The sequence below is a fragment of the Euprymna scolopes genome, chromosome 2, assembly GCF_053919585.1.
Source record: "Euprymna scolopes isolate OS-2025 chromosome 2, ASM5391958v1, whole genome shotgun sequence".
Lineage (NCBI taxonomy): Eukaryota > Metazoa > Mollusca > Cephalopoda > Sepiida > Sepiolidae > Euprymna > Euprymna scolopes.
The window spans coordinates 72,754,327-72,776,414 of record NC_136483.1 but is presented as its reverse complement, the minus strand read 5'-3'; the positions used below and the strand labels follow the sequence as shown (position 1 = coordinate 72,776,414).

General features: G+C 32.8%; 1 protein-coding gene across 1 annotated transcript in view; it reads left to right on the top strand.

Moving 5' to 3' along the window:
• Positions 1-22,088, top strand: part of LOC145292369 (replication factor C subunit 5-like) — a 72,468-nt gene that overhangs the window by 42,549 nt on the left and 7,831 nt on the right. The window contains exons 4-10 of the mRNA XM_080138702.1: positions 684-763; positions 6,170-6,243; positions 12,267-12,426; positions 13,921-14,002; positions 16,428-16,561; positions 19,439-19,512; positions 21,880-21,934. Of these exons, the coding sequence (XP_079994828.1) occupies positions 684-763; positions 6,170-6,243; positions 12,267-12,426; positions 13,921-14,002; positions 16,428-16,561; positions 19,439-19,512; positions 21,880-21,934 (659 nt within the window). The remainder of the gene's footprint in view (positions 1-683; positions 764-6,169; positions 6,244-12,266; positions 12,427-13,920; positions 14,003-16,427; positions 16,562-19,438; positions 19,513-21,879; positions 21,935-22,088) is intronic.

Here is a 22,088-nt window from a genome sequence, read left to right as displayed (position 1 = left end):
GGTGTCTCATATTAGTGGCTGTCTAGTGGGCACACATGAGGTCACAAATATAAAAAATAAAATTAAACAAAATATAAAAGAAAACACAAACTCCAATACTTGTCTGTGAATGTTAGTTGCACTCTCTGTGACACCATCAATTCTCTTCATGCTAAACTCCCCATCTTCTGTTGAGGCTGTGTTTGTCAAGATCTCTGATCTCTCTCGGAGGATATCCGAGCCACCAACTGTCACAAAGTAGATACTGTCCTAAACTCATAACTATTTCAAACATTGTGCCTAAAACTGACCATAAAACATTCCCAACTGTCAACCACTGTTGTAAAACGCGGTCACTCCTAAAACTAACTCTAAAATATATTGACCTTCTTTGTCCTAATCATTGCCACACTTTGACCAACAATCTCATCTCCGCTTCCTTTTGTGTTCCTTGTGTGCCTATCCTTGGTTTTCCACCAACCCCATTTCCTATACATTTGTTCTCTTTTTTGTCATACTTTTTATCTCCCACTTCCCAACATTTGCTGAAGGAGGGGGGGGACGATAGTATCACTATGGCATCAACAACTTTAAATTCACAAATTAACAAATTTAAAATAGTCTTTGTTACAACCTTCCCAAAAAGATTAAATTATTTCAAGAAGACATTTCAATAATAACAATTATTTTCTCATTGTGTATAGCTCAACGCTTCAGACGATCGAGGCATTGGAATCGTCAGAGAAAATATCTTGAGTTTTGCGAGCACGAGAACCATTTTCAAGTAAGTGGCTTCTTTTTCTACACAGTTTTGGAGTAGTTATTTAAAAACAAAAAATAATTATGCCGTCTGCTGATATGTTCCAGCTCAAACCAGTTTTAGCCAAGAAACTGAGGAGATTCTTCTATCTCAACATTATCAGTTACTTAAAATGCAATATTTAGTAATTAACAAGTTGTATTATTTCTGTTTTCATCTTGAGTATTATTCTCACATTTCGTCCAACTTGAGAATCTGCACAGAATTTCAAACAGAATGTTTTATTTTAATCCACAGGGGTAGCATGCTCACATTACGTCAACCACGATCACAATTATATTCTTAATATTGTCTCTAGAAGAGTGTCATTTAGAACTGAAGTTTACTTAGTATTTTATCCATTATGTCATGGGTCCTTGTGAATAATTCTAGTATGAACTTAAAGAGCCTTAAACCTATTCTTGTTTTTAAATATGCAATTTTACTACTTATATATATAACTAGCAGGTGTACCCAGCATTGGCCAGTATTAAACGTAACGTTAAATTCTTTTTTAAAAAAAAAAATGAAGTAAAAAAAAAAACAGAAAGAAACTGAGACATGTGCATGCGAGTATTGTTTTTTCTAAACAGTTCACTTCTTGTAAGTAAAAAGAAAAATACTCAAGCTGAGATCGAAACCAAAACCTAAAGACACTGCATCAAGTACAATAACCATTAGGCCAGCTTGACATGATCTTTAAAAAGTGTTTTCAAACCTACTTATACTTAACATAAGGAAGCTATCATATGATCAATTCATGCATGCGCAGTTGTGAAACAGTTGACAAACAGATGCCCCCCCCCCCCACTCCCAAGTACCAATTTCTCAATTTTGACCTCTGAGTAGTCCTTTTTTCTGGATGAAAACCGATTAAAAAGTTTTTCACATGTCTGAATACTCTATATACCAAATTTTAAATATGTAGATCAAAAGTTTATTGAGTGTATAGGTTGATAGTTGTCCTCACACACACACACACACACACACACACATTCTCAATTTTATAGATTTGTAATTATTATTTATATTTTTTTTAATGCTCCGAAAATTCATAATAAAATCGTTCACAAGGACCCATTGCATAATGGATAAAGTGCTAAGTAAAATTCAGTTCTGAATGACATTCTTTTGGGAGTTGACGATTTAATTCTCAGTGTGGGTGATACTGAGAATACAATTACAAATACTTGAAGAAGGTCAAAGGTTACATTGGCCAAAACATTGTGAGAATAACACTCAAGATGAGAACAGTACTCCAAATAATACAAATTATTAATCTTTATCACAAAAGTTCAGAAACCGTAATTAACAGTTCAGTCATCATAATTTTATATACTGTGTTCTTCTTCGACTGTGTGTGTGTGTATATATTGTTATTCTGTTGAGCTGATGACAAAATTGTAGCTGTAATCAAAATGATGTTATTATTTAACATAACACAAAATTATTTATTCAATCATCTACGACTTGGTCTAGCACTGTAAAGTATGGAGGGTGGGGTGCAAACAGACTACAATCTTACTATATTTTAACCTATGAAATACTTTTTCATGGAAACCCATGACTTGGATATTTTTCCGAATCTGCTTAGTGCATTTGAACATCTGCCTTGACAGTCTGAAGTTCCCATTCCAATTGCAAATATTCTTCTCAAATAATCTCCCCATAGCTTATGATTCTCCTAACTAAACCCATTTCTTGAAAGAGCGCCTACCTGAACTTTGCTGACCCTCTGTTTACACCACAACCTGTTTATAGCTTACACCTGTTTGACATATTTTTAATGGTTCTTGTCCAGAATTACTTCTATATTAAAAAACAAAAATAAAGAAAAATTTGTATAAGTACCCATAAAATATATTCCAAAATTCATGTAAATTGATCAAATAGTTTTTTATATAAGAAAATCCATTTTTATGAGTATCTAAAAAGTGATTGTCTCGTCTGCCAGTTTAAAAAAAAAAATCTCAAGAAACAAAGACAGATAACGCAACAATAATTCATACTTATTTATGTTCTAATGTCTACAAATTCTTATTAATTACTTAAAAATGATTTTCTTTATAAAAGAAACTGCTTAATCAATTTATGTGATTTTGAGATATTTTCGTTTCATCACGGATATGTACATAATACAGATTTTTCTTTATTTTTGGTTGTTAATATAGGAAGAATTCTGGACAAAAACCTTTTTAATAAATAAATATATATATATATATACTAATTAATATTACTTATAGTCCAACAGTAAAATTTTTATATCTCGTACATTAAAACTCCTCATAGCAATGTATATTGTGATATTAAGATAGTCCCTTGTATTTATTGAAAACTATTTTTCAAAATATTTAATTTGAATATTTTTAAATACCTAATTTATATGAAAGAAAGAGGAAAAAGCCAACTTTAAAGTTTTCTCGTAAAATTGAAATTGTATGAAGAATAAGCAGAGAGGTACTATCAACAAATGGATGAAATGCTTCAGAAACTTCTACAACAACACCCAGCATTAGTTAACATAAAAAGTCTAATTCTCCTCCATGACAATCTCTGATCACACATTGCTAAACCTACCCTGTAGAAGTTGAATGAATTAGGCTACAAAACTCTGCCTCATCCACCATGCTCTCCAGATTTTTCACCTACTAACTACCACTTTTTCAAGCATCTCGATAACTTTCTATGTGAGAAATGCTTCAAAAACCTAAGCGATACCAAAAAACGCCTTCAGCACCACCAGAATGCAAGATTTTTACGTTACTGGCATGAATACACTTGTTTTGTATTATAAAAAGTGTATTGATTCTGATAGTGCTTATTTCAATCAATAAATTTTTATTTGAGCCGAGATAAGTTCATCTGAATTTAAAAGTTAAAAACCACTAGAACTTTCTTGTCAACCTAATAGAGACCTAAACTGGTCCCCTTGGACTTTTTAAATCACCTTGCATTTACAAATTAACTGCTTCCAACCCAGATTAATTAATAGCACCTCTGCTGCTAGATATACCCCCTCCCCACCACATCTTCACCCTTAATTTTACTGGTTGAGACTAGCACAATTATTACATTTTTGAAAGAGGGGAGGCAACTCGAGACATAGCTTTGAGGGAGTTATTACATGAGGTATCAGTTGTTTTAAATGAATCTTTTTTAACATCTCAGTTTTATTTCTCCATTTTATCACTTAGATTCTTGGGTTCCCATAGGCCTTTTCTTTTCAGGTATAATCTGTTTAGTTTAACTCCACACACAGTGACATCGTTGTTGACTCCTTGTAATTCATAAAATAGGCCCAACCTGTTTTACATTCATGACAATGTTTGAGAGTTCAGAAACATATATTCATCTAATTTTTTTTTAACACTTCATTAACTGAAGTTATACCAGTGTACAGAATTGACAACTGAGAGGGTTTGAATATGAAATATCCTCTTGATTACAACTTTTACAATAATAGAAAAATAGACCTGTCAGTGCTTCTATATTATAATAACAAAAAAATATTGAATTTCAAGTGAAACAAATGGTACTTACATAATTGTCATGTCGCAATATCCAAAAATTACAGAAAACGATAAGGTAGAAAAATAATAAAATAATTATTGATGTAAAACAGTTTTCTATAAAGTTTAAATTAGGAATAAAATTTTTCTGACATTTTGAATTACGTTCATTACGCGACATAAGCAACAAAACTTAATTACCTCCTGTCAACGTATCTCTCTTTTTTTTTTTTTTTAGTAAGCATAAGTGATTTTGCTTTATTTTACACGTTTCTCTTTTCATTAATAATTATTTTCTACCCTATCGTTTTTTGTATTTTTTTGGATATGTTACTATTTGTGACATGACTATATATATATATATATATATATATCTAGAATACTCATCCAAGGACATCCTGGATATGACCTAAAACTATATCCGATGGTGAGGCCCCAGCTTGCAGGCCTTGAGGAGTATGGAGCAATCCTTTAATTGCCATTGCTCCCAGGTCCACTCTGACCCGGAGTGGTAGTACCTGTTAGGGTCCCAACTATAGGTTAAATAGAATCCGTCTTAAAAAACAAATATTCTCCATTAAAAAATCGTTCCTCAAAATCACTAGATTCGGCATTAAATAACCTGAAAAAGGTTGATATGCCGTAAAACAAAAACAACCAACCAACCATCATCCAATAAGCAATAAATATAGTATTATTTTAATTTTTAAGGGTTTTTTAAAAAATTTTTAGGGGTATGGTACAATATCAGTGGACCCCACAGTATCATCCTAAATAGTATAGTCAAAAAAATAATAATGTTCCCATGTTACATACCCTGTTGCCTAGAATATCTATTCCATAATGTGTAATGGTAAGTTAAATAATTTAGTATTCAAGTTCATATTATTCACCTTCAGGAACTTGCACCATTCCTTTTAACAATTAATTACTAAATCTAACTCAAAATTTAATGTAGAATTCATTTCTTAATTTAAGGATTTGTATATAACTTTTAAAAAGTTTTTTAGGGTGTGTTCACCAACTAAATGGTAAAGTGTGCAAAAGAAAATGTGTCCATATTGCTCACCACGTTGTCAAGATTATATATTCTGAAATTCATAATGATCAGTTCATAAAAAATGTTAAAAAAACTTATATATGTATATATATCTATCCCCCTAAATGTTAACATTTAAAACAAAATGTGCTCATGTTACTGCATTTTTTAGAATACATATTCAAAAATTCATAATGATCTGTTCATTAATTTAGAAGACTACTTGTACAATTCTATTATTAACATGAAGCTAATTATTAAAATAGGTTTTCTTTAATGTAATATGCAAATAAGGTTTGTTCTTGAATATACATTTGCGTTGAATAAATAATATATATAAAAATTATACTGAAATAAGTGTATAAAAGTTTGTTTTTAGTATGAAAATTAATTTCTGAAACAGTGTACCTTTTGTACATATTAATCAAATTTTGAATAAACAAGCAAACAGGAATACAATTTTATATATATATATATATATATATATATATATATATATATACAGTGTGTTACTGTATTACAGTTCTTCACTGTGGCTAAACTAGCAACTGCCTTAACCTGGTATTGAAACTCTACTGCCTAGATGAAACCCAGCATTTCTGTCCCTACGCATATACGCGCACACACAAACAACTTTTTTTTTGGGGGGGGGGGCTTTTAAATCAAACTATGATAGTAAATCTTTTCATTTTGTTTTCTGTGTCTTGATTTCTAAGTAAATCTTTATGCCTCCTCTTTGTAAAGTATGAATAAATGTTGACTGTTGATAAAACTAACATCTCGAAATTTAAGAATAAATTCTCTTTATTGATTTTTTTTTTTTTTTTTTTTTTTTTTTTTTAGATCTGGTTTCAAATTGGTTATCCTTGATGAAGCAGATGCAATGACACGTGATGCTCAAAATGCCTTGAGAAGAGGTTAATTTCTTTGATTTTTAAAAAAAATATTTTATTTTGCTATTTAAAAGATTTTTCTTAAAAATTGCTATTTTATTTTTGTTAACATTTGTTTATTACTAGCAAAACTATTGAGCATGCCTGTGGCATTGATATCTATAATATAAATCTCACCTGTATGTATGTTTGTATATCTGCCTAAAACTTTCAACATAGGCGACGGATTTTCACAAGATCGGTATCATTTTGAAGTTTGATGTCTCAGACGAAAAATATCGAAAAATTGGCCAAAAACATTAATTCCTTCAGGCAGTTTTCGACAAGGAGGGGTCGATTTTTTGCGAGCCATTTCTGCAAGTCATCGTATTGGTTGGATTGACTTTGCCTAATTTTAATGTTCCAAACTTTCGGTCGCATCATGGAGGAGGTGTAAGATGTCAGATTTTCTTTCACTTTCTTTTCCGCCTTCACGTCACGGATTCGAGCCTGCCTGCCTACTACCATTTTTTTTTTTTTGCTCAACACACACCTCCAAACACCCAGGCAACACCAAGCACCCAGGCTAGTAACAAAATAAGAGAGGAAAAAAAAAGTGACATCTTCATTTTAAAAACTATATCTCTACCTTTTACTTTTTCTGTCACAGTACAAACATAGCAACAACTAACCGTAACTCAACAGAACTGATCTATTTAGGTAGAGAGAGACAAAACACATGTCACAGTACTGCTTTGTTTAGGAAGAAAGAGACTGACCAAATGTCAAAGTAGTGACTTCGTGTTGCATATATCTCTCATCTGAGGGGCGATCTAATGTCTTGTAAATCACAATCAAATAAAATATATGGAAGTTCCTAATAATACCTGGTTAGCCATTCGTTTCTGCATGCGTCCTTTATAGCGATCCTGTCAGACTGAGAAAACATCATTGATAAAAAAAGTTGGTTCATATCTTGAAAAAAAAGACGATGTCAGGACAACAATTGAAGACTAGAAAAATTTTTATTTGCCTGAATTACCTATTCTAAATCACTGCTCAGTGGGAACAGAGGAATGGGGTGGCAGAAAGAGGTCAGTAATTACTGGTTAATCACATTTTAACAGGACATTTCTAAATGCATGTGTTTGCATCCAGAAGGTTTTGATCAAACTTCTTTGCTTTCTCTCTCCCTCTTTCTTTGGGTCCTGGATATGACCTTAAACTATATCCGATGGTGAGGCCCCAGCTTGTGAACTTTGGGGAGTGTGGAGCCACCCCTTAATTGCCATTGTTCCCAGGTCTATTCTGACCCAGAGTGGTAGTACCTGTTAGGGTCCCAACTATGGGTTAAATAGAAACTTTTTTGAAAAAAAAAACAAAAAGAATCTATTAAAAAATTTTTCTTCAAAATCACTGGATCGGCATTAAATGACCTAAAAAGGATTGATATGCCATAAAACAAAAACAACCAACTTTCTTTGAGTCATGTGATGTCTCATTTGCTTTCTAACAACAGCAGGTTGAAGTGACATTTGAGTGCACACAGTGATCTTATGCCTTTACATTTGTTTTTACTTGAAATGTGTCGGTTTAAAAAAATCACAAATCTACATAAGCAGCCTTGTGAAATTTCAATGAAAACCGATAAAAATTGACCATTTTCATTTTGCTAAACAAAGGAGCAGGTAAAATTGAGTTTTGAAAAAAAAAAATTCATATTTTGCATTTTTCCTGTTTTATAACCCATTTTGTTTTAAACTGAGGATATCTAAATAATAATAATAATTAGGCGGTTCAATAAAGAATTTCATTGTGATGCATTTTTTAAATTTTTACCTTGTTTCCACCGTTTGCCCATAGATTCTCAGGGTTACGTTTGCGTGCTTGCGCATACCAAGATGGCCACCAGCGATAACATAAGAAATGACATTGCTTAATATCCGGAAAACTACTTATTTGCAGAAAATTTAAATGTGATATTCATTTTCAGCATACCTTAAAACTTATAAAAGTAATCATTTTAAATGTTAAGATGGAAACAAGGTAAAAAATTACTGCTTTATTTTTTTGTTTACATAATTGAATTTTCAGTAAAACAACAGAAAAGAAATGACGAAAATTACCATCAACTGGTGAATATATAGTTGTTGCTTATCAGGATTCCTGGTATCCTGGTACTGTGAAAGCTACATCAAGGATTCATGTAGAGTACGATTTATGGTTGCATCTCAGAAAATAGGGGTATGTTTTGGACCAGATAGAGAGGATTTACAAAATTGAAAATTGGACTAGTCCCAAAATGCATAAATTCTGATCGACTATTAGAATTTCCATCTTTTACAGAAATCCAAAATCTATATGAAAAATTTTCTTTGGTTTATATCTGAGATTAATTCATATCTACTCAATTTTTTTTTTCTTTGAGGGGAGTAGTAAATACCGGCCATGAATACTCTTTAGGCATTCAATGGCTACACCCCAGATTAAGCTCTCCTTTGGTGAGGAGACAGGAAAATGTCTATTCACAATAAATCTATATTTAAATACTACTATAATACTTAGTTTTGTTCATGAATAGACACCCACTGTATGATACCATGCACCAGTTTAAAAAAAATTGAAATTTGTACATCTGAATTTATAATTCATGGCTTATGGTAAAGAGATACATCAGATTTGACTACATAATCAGAAAGAGCACACAATTTTACATAAGAGTGCCAAGTTTCATGAGAATAGCTTGAAAAATAAATAAATATAAAATTACCGAATTTCTTGAAATGTTGACGTCTGTAATTTAGCCGACTTTTTCTAAAGAAAAATGTCCACGGAAAAGCCTAAATTTTGGCACTTAAAATTCTCATAACTTTTGGACTATTGATGTTATTTACATAATTCAAATGGTTTTAAGCATCTTTTACATAGCTCTTTTCATGCAAGTTGATAAAATAACAATTATCTAAAAGAAAAAATCAACTTGTAATGCTAGTACCTCTGTGTATTTAAAAAAAAAAAGGGTTCCATTTGAAATTCCGTATGGGTTCATGAGTTCAACAGAAAGATTCGAGAGTTCGACAAGATACACCTGAAGAATGTCAGAGGTTATATTGACCAAAACTTTATGCAAACAACACTCAAGATGAGAACAGTAGTTTGAATTATGTTTCTGAATTTTTAAGATGAGGATTGATAATTTTGATTACTGTTTTCATTTTGAGTTTGCAAGGATCTGTAGCATAGTGGATACTTGGTAAAAATTCAATTGTAAATTACATTCTTCTAGTTTCAATCCTCATTGTGGGTGATACAATTATAAATTACTTAGGACTTGTACCAAATCATGGCTGATTGAACAAGAACATGTTACCTCCGTGGATTAAATAAAGGGTTTCGTTCAAAATTTTGTGCAGACTCCCAAGTTCGACAGAAAAATTCACAAATTTGACAAGATACGTCTGAAGAAGATCAGAGGTTACATTCACTCAAACGTTGTGCGAATAACACTCAAGATGAGAACAGCAGTCTGAGTAATCCAAATAATATAAATCAACAATCCTCATCTAAAAAAATTCAGAAACATAAAAATGTCTGGATGAGCACCAAAATTTAATAGATTCTTCAATGTATCCTGAAATATTTCAAAACGTGTGAAGCCAACAACTTTAGACTATAGCATTATCATTATAATATTCGGTCTGACATCTGTTTTACATGGTGGTATGTCGTTAACAGCTTTAAGAAAAAAAAAAAATTTTTTTTCTTTTTTACATAGACATCACCACTTATCAAGGCTCAGAGTGTACAATAGTTAATTGGACAATATAGTAATCGTTAGTAATGGAAATTCAGTAAATTTGTTAAGTGAAACGACTCATCAAGAACTTGTTTACATTGGACTTGAAGACAACCATATTGCAGTCAACTGGAAAGCACGTAAACGGAAGACAGTTCCACAGGCATGCAGTTCTAAGAAAGAAACTTGGTTCATGGAATCTATGTTTAGGTTTAGGCACAGATAAAGAGTGGGGGAAATTATTGATAGTGTTTTCAGATGGACAAATGTTTCTCATGAAAGTTTGGCGAGGGGGTACCATAGATTGGAGCTCAGATGAGCACTTGCCATGAGGTTGCAGGGAAGAGAAAAGGGCCTCCCCTACCAGGCTACGAAGTCTATTTTGAACTCTATCAAGGCAGGATAAGTCCGTTTTAGCAACTCCTGCTCAGATATGGCAACAGTATTACATCCTTAGATGTACCTGGCTCTTATATAGGTAGAGAATTGCGTCAGCAGTGAGATATCTACTGGATCAATAGAAGGATCCCACCATTTTTCCAGTGATTTTGGCAACGGATTTGATGTATGTGTTCCATTTCAGATCAGGAGTAAAGGTCAAGCCCAGAAGCTTGTCAAAACGTGAAGCCTCCCCCAAGACGAGAGCCATTCATTTCAATTGATGCCAGATGAAGATCACAGTGTTGATGATGTATAGCTAGAAACTTGGATTTAGATACGTTAAAAGTAACCAGCCACCTCTTTCCCCATTGTACCACTTGCTTAAGATCAGAGGAGAGAGAATCAGAGAGAACTTGATCGTTTACGGTCTTTGATATGCTACCATAGATAGTAGTGTCATCAGCATAAATGTCTACGAATGATGTAAGGATGTGATTTAGAAGATCATTAATGTAGATCAGGAAGAGAGTTGGGCCCAGGATGGAATCCTGAGGGACTCCAGCATTAATACTGTGAGCTTCTGATTTCTGCCCAACAATCACTACTCTTATGAACCTATCAGAGAGAAATGATTTAACAATTGACTTCTAAATAAACTAACCTATATCTGGCGAGGTTTTTATTTACCCGGCTTGCTCTCAAGTCCATTCTTATCACTTGCTCATATGGTTAACTGGTATACATCCATTGACTCAAGAATTCTCATCTATTCTTTCAATGTGGCCATACCATTGGAATGCTTTGTTCTGCACACATTTCCCAATACTACCCAAATTTAATCTTCCTCTCAGGTCATAAAATCTGTCTTTAAGACAACATTACACATCCATTGTTTCATTCTCATATCATTTCTCTCCATGCGACACGTCTTCAACCCTTACTGGCCAGATTTCACTTTCATGCATCATCGCACATGCTTGATAAACACTTTCTTTGGTGACAGTAGCAACGCTCTGCTAGTTAGTAATGGCAGAAGTTTTAAACTCACTTCATCCACTCCTAACACTTGCAATCACACTAGCATCTGCTCCCACAAACAAAACTTCTCAACAAACTCATTAGCTTCACCACCCAGATGTACTTTTTCACCTCTAAAGTCATCTGTCTCCATTGTCTTACACTTCTGGCATATAAACGGGTTTTCCTCTCTCGGCCAATAATTCCAACGTTCCAATTCTTGTGAATCCAATGCTTACGACTCCCTTTTCACAAACTGAGCAGAACTTATCCAATTTCATTTCAACATTAAAAAATTATAATTACACAAAAATTTTAATATGTATATATCTGTTAGATTTAAAAAAATAAAAAAATGGTGTACATCAAAATTTACTTCATTCATTCATTGAGTATTTTTGTTTGTATAAAATAAAATCCAATTTGATTGATGAATGATTTCTAGCCAGTATTATTATAATGATTGTGTTGAATTATGTCCCTTGACAGCTGACCTCAAGGTAAATAGACTAGTAGACAATATATTTTGTCGTGAAAATGTATGTTTTTCTTGTTTAAAATTTGCATGATTTTTGATGTAGTGCCTTTTTTAAACCTAACATATAAGTTCATAATAAAAAAATTTTGTTTTTGTTTTTCTTTTTATGAGCAGTTTTTAATATAAAATAAAACTAGATAAACACCAAACTTTCCTTTTTGGGGGATACTAATGAAATAAGATGTATTAAATTTTTTATCTGGCTAATATTTTTCAGAAGCCTTCCTCTATAATATTTAACTTTGATTACGATATAAGTTTCTTCCATGTTTTTTTTTTTATTGTTGTTTATTTTAATGATTTTTGTTGTTTATTTTTATTTTATTTTATTTTTAGTGATAGAAAAATTCACAGAAAACACTCGGTTTTGCATAATTTGCAATTACCTATCAAAGATCATTCCCGCCTTGCAGTCCCGTTGTACTCGTTTCAGGTTCGGCCCTTTAAGTAAAGATCAAATGATACCTCGATTAAAACATGTCATTGAACAGGAAAGGTAAAGGACGTTTTTTCAATTTTTGTTAATTTGAAAGGAGCTCTATTTTTATCAGTCATTCTATCCACTTGGTTGATTAGTTTTTCACAAAACTTAATGATATTTTGGTGTGCTAGAACGTTTTCATCTTAAATTCTATGCAATTATGCAGAATCTAGAAATGGTGCATAAATAGAATTCAGTGTAATCTATATATATAAAAGCGAATATGTATGTATGTACGCTTTTCCTCGATGTCCACAAAAGGCTTCTTTCAGAGAAGCGCTTGCTCGGTTCACAACTTCTTAAAACTTTTTATATCATCTATAAATTGTAATATCTCAGAGTTACCCACGGAGTTCGCCTGTCTATTTAATTTTATTGACTTTCAAACGTTAATTATTCGACATTTCCCGCATCGGCACACGTTACATTCGGTTTTCGGTATAAAAAAAAGCGAAACTCGACTCTAATCATAGGCCGAAAGCCAGTTAATGTCGACTTCGTCATATCAGACTAGCTTTCATTTTGCTCCTCCTAATAAACAGGGAGCGGGTTTTTAAAAACAAACAAACCAATTTATTCACCTCATTCAAAACTGTCCCGCACAAAATGCTAACTGCTGAATACCTATCGCCGTCACGTCAATCAAAAACGCGCACCTGTTTTTTTTTTTTTAAAACACTTTACTATTTTCCAACTGCGCGTCGTGAAGGCTTCGCTTTTTTTTTCACGGGCACCTGTTTTTTTTTTCACATTTTCGGGGTTTTTTTTACATACCCCGAAAAACACCCAGGCAACGCCGGGTACCCCTCGCTAGTATGAAATAAAACCAATCATCTAATGAGAAATCATGAAAAATGAATAATTAATGAATGCTCGTTTTTCAAAGGAATATGCAAATTAGTTAACCTTTATGTAGTCGGTAGCATATCCATGATTGAGTATATTGAAATGTTTGTTTTACAATTTTTAAATAGAAAATGTGGGCTTTTAATTTCAGTATCGTAAAGTGAGAAAAAATTCAACTTTATAGGTATTCCAACAATTGTGAAAAATGATCCAGTAGAAAAATAATTACAAGTAAAAATAGAATTTATCGAATTATATCGTGTTTTAATGTGGAAGAGTGGTGCAACCAATACAGTATGACAAACTGACTGATCTCCCTTGACTTGTAAGTCCACCATTTTAAAATACAAAATGTCAGAATGTAATCGTGGATGATTTTGTTCAAAATATATTAATATCTAGCATATCTTTTTCTGGATCATTTTTCATAGTACGTAATAATCTTTTCACCTGAAATGTGTTGGTTTAAAATATAAGTAATCTACACAAGCATCATAAACTTACTTTGATAAGCAATATTTCTATAAAATCCTAAAGTACAAGTGAGAAAAAAGGAGGGGGTGGCAACCTTTCTAGCATTTGCTATTTTTTTTCTTTTCAGTTACTTTTTCAAATTAAAAAAAATCTTTTAATTTTGAATATTCATTTTTTCTTTTATTTTAGTGTGGATGTCACATCTGATGGAATGAATGCCATTGTAACGTTAGCATGTGGAGATATGAGACGTTCTCTTAATATTTTACAGGTTTGTGCTTTTTCCTAAGCCAATTACACCAGCCTTTTGGAAATATTGTTGATATTTATTCTTTCAGAGATCTTTTAAATTTGGGTATGATTTGTTACATCTTGGCTAAAATGTGTTTTCCAGAGCTTTTTGTTTTTTTTTTTCATGTGAAATTTTACCTTCTACATTCTGAGGAAATTTTTTGTTAAATCTTCACATGTTATGACTCCTGTAACAAGGAAAAGTTCAGGATAACTGGAAACAATGCTAAGATAAGCAGAGAGCACCTACAGCACCTGATCTTTTCAAGTCTTAACCCATTTAATACTGACCAGACTCAGCATTGCTTAATAGTAGCAGAAATAAAACAAAAAAAAGCAGCAGGGAAACAATCTCTGTAAAATATTAAATGTTTATTGCTTGCAATACTTAATACCAATTGGTCAACTCTATCAAAATATTCAATCTCAATTATTTGATTACCAGTACTAAACTTCAACCAATCAGAAAGAATTTGCCCTGGGAGCCAGGCACTTACTTGCATTAATTATATAAGTAAGGATCCAAACACAGCTGCCAGTGAGAGACTCAACTTGTTGGACAAACTTCTATCTGTCACAACACAGTGTTATTGATTGCTACATAGACTCATTGCAGATAACTAAATCTAGCCATTGCCATTTGACTACTTGTATCTGGTAAAAAACACCAGACTGTCATGAACTGCTAAAATATAGTGACAGCTTATACACATCTTACAAACTTGCTTGTGCTTAAGTCTACACAGATATTAACAAAACAACACTTTCTTCATCTTGGCTGTTTGAATGTTTCCTAGCTTTTTACATTTTTATATTCCATCAAGACATAAAGTCAATATATTATGTTTAGATAGCCTTTTGATTATTCTGACTTCTGTTTTCATTTTGGAACGTTTCGGCTGATGTAACTTCTGACCTTCTTTGGGTTTATCTTGTCCAACTTGGGAATATTCATGCCAACCTCAGGAATCTGTACGGAATTTCAAACGCAACTCTTTATTTAAATCCACAGGGAAAGATCATTCTCATTCCGTCGGTTTTAACCGAGTAAAACTCTTAAATGATTCTTAATTGTATTTACGATCTTTTTAAGCTTCATGCAAAAATTTAACTCGCTTAATGACAACACAGCATCAGCAGAGAAATGATCTCTGTAGAATATTCAATGTTTATCAGTTGAAATAGTTAATACTGTTTGTCATTTCTATTAAATTACTCAGTCATGGTTGGATGCCAATGCTAATCAAAAAGATATGATACAACTCTGGGAGGCGAACATCTCTCGGTGTTGGCTAAATAAACAAAAATCTAAGCATAGCTGCCAGTGAGAGACTCGATTTGCGACACAAACTGATCTCAATCACAACACAGTGTTCTTAACTGCTACGCAAACTCCTTGCAGGTAACTAAATATAGGCATCTTGGCAAACAACTCAAGATGCAGTCATTGACTACTACATATAGCAACAGTATATATATATATATACAGTATCATAAATTTATTCACACACATGTTCATGCACATAGGGACAGAAGAATACTTTCTTTGTTGAAACCGCTTTAACTAAATGACTTACTTTTGGTTGTTTTATCAAAATATAAATAATGTTGATATATTATGTTTGCATTATTATTCTGATTTCTGTTTTCATCTTGGATTTTATTCTCACAACGTTTCATTTCGCGTAACTTCTGACCTTCTTTAGCTGTGTCTTTTTTAACTCTTTTTCTATATATTTTTTTTTTTTTTTTTTTTTTTTTTTTTTTTACATAGGAGTCACCACTTATAATGGCATGGAGGCCATTCGAGGGTAAGGGTTATTGAGTGTACAGTAGTCAATTGTAGTAATCATTAGTAATGGAAATTTGATAAATTGGATTACTTAAATGGGGCGGTTCATCAAGAATTTGTTTATGTTGGACTTGAAGAAAACCAAATCATAGTCAGCTGGGAAACAGGCAAACGGAAGAGAGTTCCACAGGCGTGCAGTTCTAGGAAAGAAGCTTTGTTCATGGAGTTTACATTTTGATTTAGGCATAGATAAAGAGTGGGGAAAATTATTGACAGTGGTTTCAACTAGACGGGTGTTTTTCATGAAAGATTGGCATAAGGGGATCAGAGATTGGAGCTCAGACGAGCACTTGTCATGAAAATAATGATAAAACAAAGATAGGTTCGCAAGTCTCTTCTGTGGGAAAGAGGTAGTAGGGAAGAGAAATATACGTATGCATAGATTTTTTTTATCATTACTTTTGATCATGCCTTTCTCATTACAAGTTTTTTCACAAAGAAAATTATTTCTGTAAACGTTGAATCAAAATTATACTTTAAACTTTCAAAATAATATATTTTTATATATATATATATATATATATATATATATATATATATATTTTTTTTCCAGAGTGCTTCGATGGCTTTTGATAAAGTGACTGAAGATAATGTTTACATTTGTGTTGGTCATCCGTTACGAAAAGACATTGAAAACATTATACAATGGCTTCTGAACACCAACTTTAACGAAGCATACAACAATATCCTTTGATGTATTAAAACATGGTTCTTGTCCAGAATTTACCGTATATTTAAAAACAAAAGTTTTAAAAAATCTCTTATGATGTGTGTACCCATGACAAAATGAAAATATCATATTCCAAAAATCACATAAATTGATCAAGTTGTTTTATTTTTATAAAGAAAATCATTTTTAAGTGATTAATAGGAATTCGTAGGCATTACAACATAAATCTCACAAATTTAAATTATTATTAAGTTATCTCTTTTTATAGATTCTTTTCAAAATGGCAAATAAGACAACTTTTTGATCAATTTACATGATTTTTGGAATATAATGTTCATGCTTTGCCATGGATACCTTCAATAAGTTTCTAGCCTTTTTTGTACAGGCATTTAAAATTGTAGACTCTTGAAAATTCAGTATGTTATTTCTATACATCTTATGCGATGACTGACCAATTTTTATGATTTCAGGTCCAAATAAACAGCTACAACAGGAATTGGAATACACCTTACTCAAGCTTGATTGTCAAAGCTGGTGAATTTAAAAAATGCAATCTGGACATGAGGATACGTTTTTTTTTTTTTTTTTTGTTTTTTTTTTTTGTTTTGTTTTTTTACATGGAGGTCCCCACTTATCAAGGCCCAGAAGCCACTCGGGAATAAGGGTTATTGTGTGTACAGTAATCAATGGGATAGTATCGTAGTAATAGTTAGTATCGGAGATTTGATGAAGTGTCATTACTTAAGGGGGCAGTTCATCAGGAATTTTTTTATGTTGGACTTGAAGACATCCAAGTTGAAGTCAGGAGGGAAACAGGCAAGCGGCAGAGAGTTTCACAGGTGTGCAGTTCTAAGAAAGAGGCTTTGTTCATGGAATCTACATTTTTGAAGAATGATATGCAATAAAATTCTGTTTTAAACTTGGAAAAAATGTCATAGAAATGTATGGAATGTTTCAGACTGCTTTTTGACCATATTGCATAAATCGAGCATCAGTTTTTAAGTGGCATAAGAGATTTAAGGAAGGTAGGGAGTCTGTGAGGGATGATGAGAGGTGTAGGAGGAGTAAGGAAGTCAGAACACCAGAGTTGATGAGGCAAATAAAGAAGTTCATGGATAAGGACCATCTTGTGTCTATAGAGACAATGTGTGCATTTTGATGTCAGTGTGGGAACTGTACACATAATTATTCCTGAGGAATTGAAGATGCGGAAGATTTGCGCAAATGCACCAGTCCACAACTCCATACTTGTCACAGACTATTTGACCAAGATGAGCATCAAGACAGTTCTTCACTCTTTTCTGTGATTTTTGGTTATTCACTAAGCTCAATGAAGACATTCGAGGCTGACGTTATGAGACAATTGGAGAGATGAAAGAGGGTCGTTGATACGATCACACAAGAGGATTTCCACTTGGCCTTCTAGAAGTTGTTGAAACGGTATAACAAGTGCATTGCAGCCAGAGACGAGATTACTTCCAAGGGGACTAGAGTTTCATGTATGTACTATCAATAAAAGCGCCCATACGAAAAATGTCTGGAAACTTATCGAAAGCACCTCATACATCATACAGATTTTACAGATTTGTTTTTTAAAATATAGAAGGGATTTGTGTTCTGGACAAACACCAAACCTATTTTTAAGTCTTTCACTCCAATTATTATCTATAATTCGTAAATGAATTCTCACTCCAGTTTTTTTCTTTCTCTTAATTTCAACACGTGTAATGCTGATGTTTTTAACATTTTTAATACCTTCGTATGGAAAGATCAACCCTACAACAATGAACAGAAACCACTTCCACATAAGCAAGCAGTTCTAGGTTAGCAGAACAGTCTCTTTTGAGGCAGTAAACATACAAAGTTGTAAATGCATCCTCAGTAATCAGTTCAATAGAGAATGAACCATTATGACTGCAATGCCTTGCTTGTAGCAGGCTATGGTATGGTTGTGAATAATCCTAGAAGGTTCACCCTCCCCAGTTTTACCATCTCGCTTTGAGAAGGAGTTAGTTTGTCGTTAACTACTTAAGGCACTCGTATTGAGGAATGCCAACAGGACTGCTTAAGCATTTGTTGCAAGCCAGACTACATCACCCCTTGTGCGCTTTCCGACTTTGTATCACATCTTCTTGCAGTGGGGGAAGTTAAACATTTAAGATATTTTTAAACATTTCTGGAGAATAATCACTATTGATTCATATGTAAGCTTTATTACATATTTTTAAGATATAACAATGCTCAGTTTGCAGTGAAGTCATGCTCTTTAATATATTACGCTAAAAAGATAGTAATAGTAGTATAAAGCATAGTCTCTCAAGAGAACTTCACCATATGATTGAGAACAGAACTTCTGCCCAGAGGGGAGGATGGTTGTTTCGTCATGTCAACACGTGTAAATTAGCACGTTATACTGAAATACTTGCTAGGAGCTTCTTCGGAGTTGTATTTTTTGCAGGGAAGTTTTAGCATCCTCTCAACATATAGCACTTGGCATTCCTAATCATCATCCATCTGGCCGGGCTCAATGTTACATAACTTTGGTGATCTAATGAGAACTGATGCCGTATTACAACACAAGTTAAAAAAAAAATTTTTATATACCCTCCTTTTTTTCTCTCTTTCTCTGCCATTTCCCCCCTCTCTCTGCTGTTTCCCTAGCTTCTTGCTCTCTTTCTCTCGATTACACTCTCTTGATTCATATTTAGAATTAAGAAATGCAAAAAGCCATCAATTCAAATAAAATAGGAAGATGCTAATTATCTGCTCAACAAAATTACTTTTCAACTTTTATGTGAGATTATATTTGATGTGCCGCAAGGTCTTGTTTCATCACTTTTACAAGTCATACTTATTCATAACGCATTTTTGTTCCTTGACAATTGTCTAGATATTCTGAAATTAAAAACTGCAAAAGGTTTAGCATTACAAGATATACTTACAGAGGTCCACCTTTATGTACATCGAAGTAAGTATTTTTTAAATTTTTATTTGTTGCTTCCTTGTCTGTTGTTGAATGGATTCTAAATTGCGGTTGTCTTTACATAAATAGTGATGCAGATTTAATTTAGTGAGATCTGGGACCCACATATTCGACCTGAACGGACCCCCCTCTTATCATCTCTAATAGACCTCCATTTATATAATGATTCTGGGAACAAGGGCACCTGTTTATGAAATGGTATGTAACAAAGTCGTTGAAGTCAAGAAACAAAAATTTGACTCCTGGTGGTGATGTACAGCTTTTATTAATGTTATCTTTACATATATAAAGTTAGGTGTCTATGTGTTTGTGTCCATTAAACTCTGAAACTAATTAACTGATCATTATGAATTTTGGAACACAATTGCTAGGTGTAAAAATGGGTAATTTAGGCTATATTTATGCAAAAGGGGAAGGAAAAGAGGGACTGAACATTCAGATACTTCAGATTTTGATGACCTTCCACAACTACACTAGTCCCAACATGGTGCTTCTATATTATACGAACGAAAAAATATTGAATTTCAAGTAAAACAAATGGTACCTACTTAATTGTCAGGCCTCAAATAGTAACATATCCAAAAATTATGAAAAACAATAAGGTAGAAAAATAATTATTAATGAAAATCAAAATTTGTGAAAGGAAGCGAAATCGCTATATTACGCTTACTAAAAAAATAAGTAGACAGGGGAAATTCCCTTCCTGTTACCTGCTTCCCTGGCTTCTTCCCTGGCTGCAGAAGTTTAAATGTAACATGAACGAACATCTTGTTAATCTTTTCTAGGTGTGGTCCCAAATAGTAGCCTCTTACATCCAAGTGGCGATATGCCTTGTTAGGGGTGAACGTGAGTTTAAAAAAAAAAAAAAAAGGCGGAGATAATTAAGTTCTGTTGCTTACGTCATGTGACGAACGTAATTCAAAATGTCGAACAAAATTTATTCATCTAGTAAACTTTATTGAAAACAGTTTTTCATTAATTATTCTTCTACCTCATCGTTTTCTGTAATTTTTGGATATGTTACTATTTGTGACATGGACATTATGTAGGTATCATTTATTTTACTTGAAATTCAGTATTTTTCATTTGAATAATATAGAAGCACCCTCGACATCTATGCCCCTTTCTCCAACCTGCCTGATTGCAACTCTACAGGTTATGTATGGTGATACAATTGAGAAAGGTACCTACCATACTGCCAGTAACATCAAAGTCAAGCTAAGATGGAACTTGTGCTTAGACATCTCTCAAGAAACACTGTGAAGGTCATTATATGTTCAAATCTTGCCTAGAGGATGTGGTGGAGTGTGCTGTATTCAATAAATGATCTTTCAATATATACACTTGGAAATTCGAAAATACAGCACGCATCAATTATTGGCCAAGATATGACATTTTTCCTTTTCAAAAAGTGTTTAATTTATCCTAAATAACATGCGTCTCTTATTTAGAATTCGACAATACAGACATTTTTTATGATGTACATACCTGTCATGAAATGCAGATATCATATTCTAAAAATCATATAACTTGATCAAGTTTTTTGGGGACTAAGGAAATCAAATTTTATGATGAGTGAGATGGGAACTGCCATGTTGTTTTAAAATGTGTTAAAATTCAAGAGTGGCAACTCAATTTGACTACGGAGACTTTGTTTTTTAAATTTATACCTTTTGATTTTCTCGATTAAAAAAGAAAGTACTTGATCATTTTTTGTTGTTTTTGGAATATGACATTTTTGTTCCATGATGGGTCCATCAAAAAGAGTTTTTTGTATTTTTGGTCCCCCGACAAAAGAAAGATTCATTCCCGTACGTTTGTTTACACTTTTCTCAATAACCATGCCTTGTTTTTTTTTAAATTTTGCACAAACATTAGTCATGGTGAAAGTAAATTTTTTGACAGAACAGATTTTCTGGGATAACTCAGTCGGGTGGGGGGTGGGCATTATAGGGGTAAAATTTCCCCAAAAATCGTTTTTTCATCCGTTCATTTGTTCACACTTTTCTCAATAACCATGCCTTGGATTTTTTAAAAGGTTTACACAAACATTAGTCATGGTGAAAGTAAATTTTTTGACAGAATGTATTTTCCGGGATAACTCTGGTTGTCATCTTGAGAGCCATTATAGGGGTAAAATTGCCCCAAAATCATTCATCTGTTCACACTTTCTCAATAATAACGCTTTGAATTTAAAAAAAATTTTGCACAAACATTAGTCATAGTGAAAGTAAATTTTTCACTCGTTGAGGGAGACCCCGTATGCTTGTCTTGTTTTTTTTTGTTTTTTTAAGTCGAATTCTAAATAAGAACCTAATTTGCAAATATCAAAAATCTGTTTTTCTTTTTCAGTTGATTTCCCAATTCATGTGCGCATCCATTTATTGGAAAAAATGGCAGAAACAGAGTAAGTAAAAATATATTGCAAGTCTTTAACATACAGGGTGGAACGATAAAATTGTCACCTTAAAGAAAACAACACAACAGCTTTATTTAAAAACTTTTATTGATAAAATCAATTCAGGTAACTTGATTATGTGGTAGAGCTGACATCTATTCAA